This window comes from Echinops telfairi, unplaced genomic scaffold (assembly GCF_000313985.2).
Source record: "Echinops telfairi isolate 266 unplaced genomic scaffold, ASM31398v2 ScPeMD7_16;HRSCAF=60, whole genome shotgun sequence".
NCBI lineage: Eukaryota > Metazoa > Chordata > Mammalia > Afrosoricida > Tenrecidae > Echinops > Echinops telfairi.
The window spans coordinates 2,326,773-2,328,728 of record NW_022103913.1 but is presented as its reverse complement, the minus strand read 5'-3'; the positions used below and the strand labels follow the sequence as shown (position 1 = coordinate 2,328,728).

General features: G+C 37.8%; 1 protein-coding gene across 1 annotated transcript in view; it reads right to left on the bottom strand.

The window, feature by feature from the left end:
- Positions 1–1,956, bottom strand: part of SLC9A9 (solute carrier family 9 member A9) — an 859,212-nt gene that overhangs the window by 659,192 nt on the left and 198,064 nt on the right. The window contains exon 5 of the mRNA XM_045287469.1: positions 488–603. Within this exon, the coding sequence (XP_045143404.1) occupies positions 488–603 (116 nt within the window). The remainder of the gene's footprint in view (positions 1–487; positions 604–1,956) is intronic.

The following is a 1,956-nucleotide window of genomic DNA, read 5'->3' as shown; positions in this document are numbered from 1 at the left end:
GGTTCATGAGGAAGAGGGTGGGAGGGAGGGGAAAAATGAGGAGCTGATGATACCAAGGGCTCAAGTAGAAAGCAAGTGGTTTGAGAATGATGAGGGCAATAAATGTACAAATGTGCTTGACACAATGGATGGATGTATGGATTGTGATAAGAATTGTATGAGCCCCCAGTAAAATGATTTTTTTATAAAAGGTATGGAAAAAGAAATACAGCTGAAAATAGTTACATTTTCTAGGGAAGTGAACTATAGTTTTTTTTTTCTTTTAAATAAAGTCTTTTCCACAACTTAAATTTCTTTCAGATGCAGTGCTTGAGAAACTATTCACCTGTTTCCTTTATTGGTAATCACAAGCAGATATGTCTGCTACAAGTGAGAAAAAGGCATAAGGAATAGGAATTCTTACGTAGTGTAAGGTGACGTTCTTTATAGAAAGGTTTGATTTAAATGTTTGATACTTAAGTAGAAAATATACGATTTGAACAATTACCTGGATCTGTAGCTGACATCAGTGAGCCAAAGAATAAGCAGTCCGTGAAATGAAAGTCTCCATTTTTCAACTGGCCAGCATTTACCATAGCCTTGACAAAGCCATACATAATTAACCTGTTGAAGAGAAACATAAGATCTTCAAACATCCAGCTGAATTCTGTATCATAAACCCATGCTCTGGTAGTTTCTCCTGTGCATCCTGACTAAGCACCACACATAACTTACCCCATTCTGCCAAGTCACGGCAGGGCTATTTTTCAGCACTCTGTGTTAACAACTCCTGACTACTGAGGAAGGCTTGTTCACCAAATAGCACACTTCATTCACCTGGCAAAAGGTCACACTTTCCAGTATGTTTCAATGAAAATAAGGTAAGCCTCAAGAATATAAAGATAATCCATCAACTGTGGCACAACAAAGGGTGCCCACAAACAGGCAGTGACTTTGGTGACATCTGACAATGGATGGCCTTTCGGTTTCTTTGTCTTGTCTGCTGGGTGTGTTGGAAAGGGTTCAAATTTCCAATCTGCCTCTGTCGGGAGAATGTTGGTTTTTCACGAAACAAGAGATGAGTCTTGACTACTACGGATGTCCGCACACTTCCACACTGGACGAATGGAAGAATTCCACACAGCAGATTGCTGTTAAGTTGTGCGCGAACCTTCATACATTTTTTAAATGAACCCTGAAAGGAATACATTTTGATCTTTTAAGAAAAGCTGTTCTTTTTATGAAAGTAAAAAAGTTTCCAACCTTCCTGTTCCCATCCCACGAAACCCAGCATATTTGTTTTAGTCATCATTTGCCATTATGTAGCTTTTACTTTGTATTTAATTTGTAAATGGTCTGTTATTTCTTGCTAAAATCATAATAGAGAAAATAGAGAGGATGTAGACCACAATATAATCAGTTTATAATTGCAACTATATTTTACTATCTGTATCCAGTTGATCAGTTCCCACTCATGCAGACCCCTTAAGTGCAGAGTAAAACTGATCCAGAGGGTTTTAAAGCCTGTGAGCTCTTGGAAACAGATTGATAGACCTTCCTACTGAAATGCCCCTGAGGGGGCTCGAGCTGCCACTTTTTGGTAGGAGTCCAGTGTTTAATTGTTTGTGCCAAAGGAACTCCTTTTGGTGACTATAAAAATCCTTAAAAATGATAGACCTTTACAACCCCAGATGCTATTTTATCTGGGCACCATCTACTTCCTTCACCGTGATGTAAGAACTAATTTTTCTTAAGTGGGAGCTAGGATTTAGTGTGAGCCCAAAACCTATTCCTAGATCTATGTTTTAAATATTCTTAAATTTTCAATTTATTATCATTTAGGAATTAAAACATTTGTCATATCTTCCCATAGTTCAATCACGTTAATCAGATTTTTAAAGTTGCTTCCACAATCAGTTTCCAAACATACTTTTTCTTCCTGAACTCCTTGATGAAGTCTCCAATTTATCCCCGCCC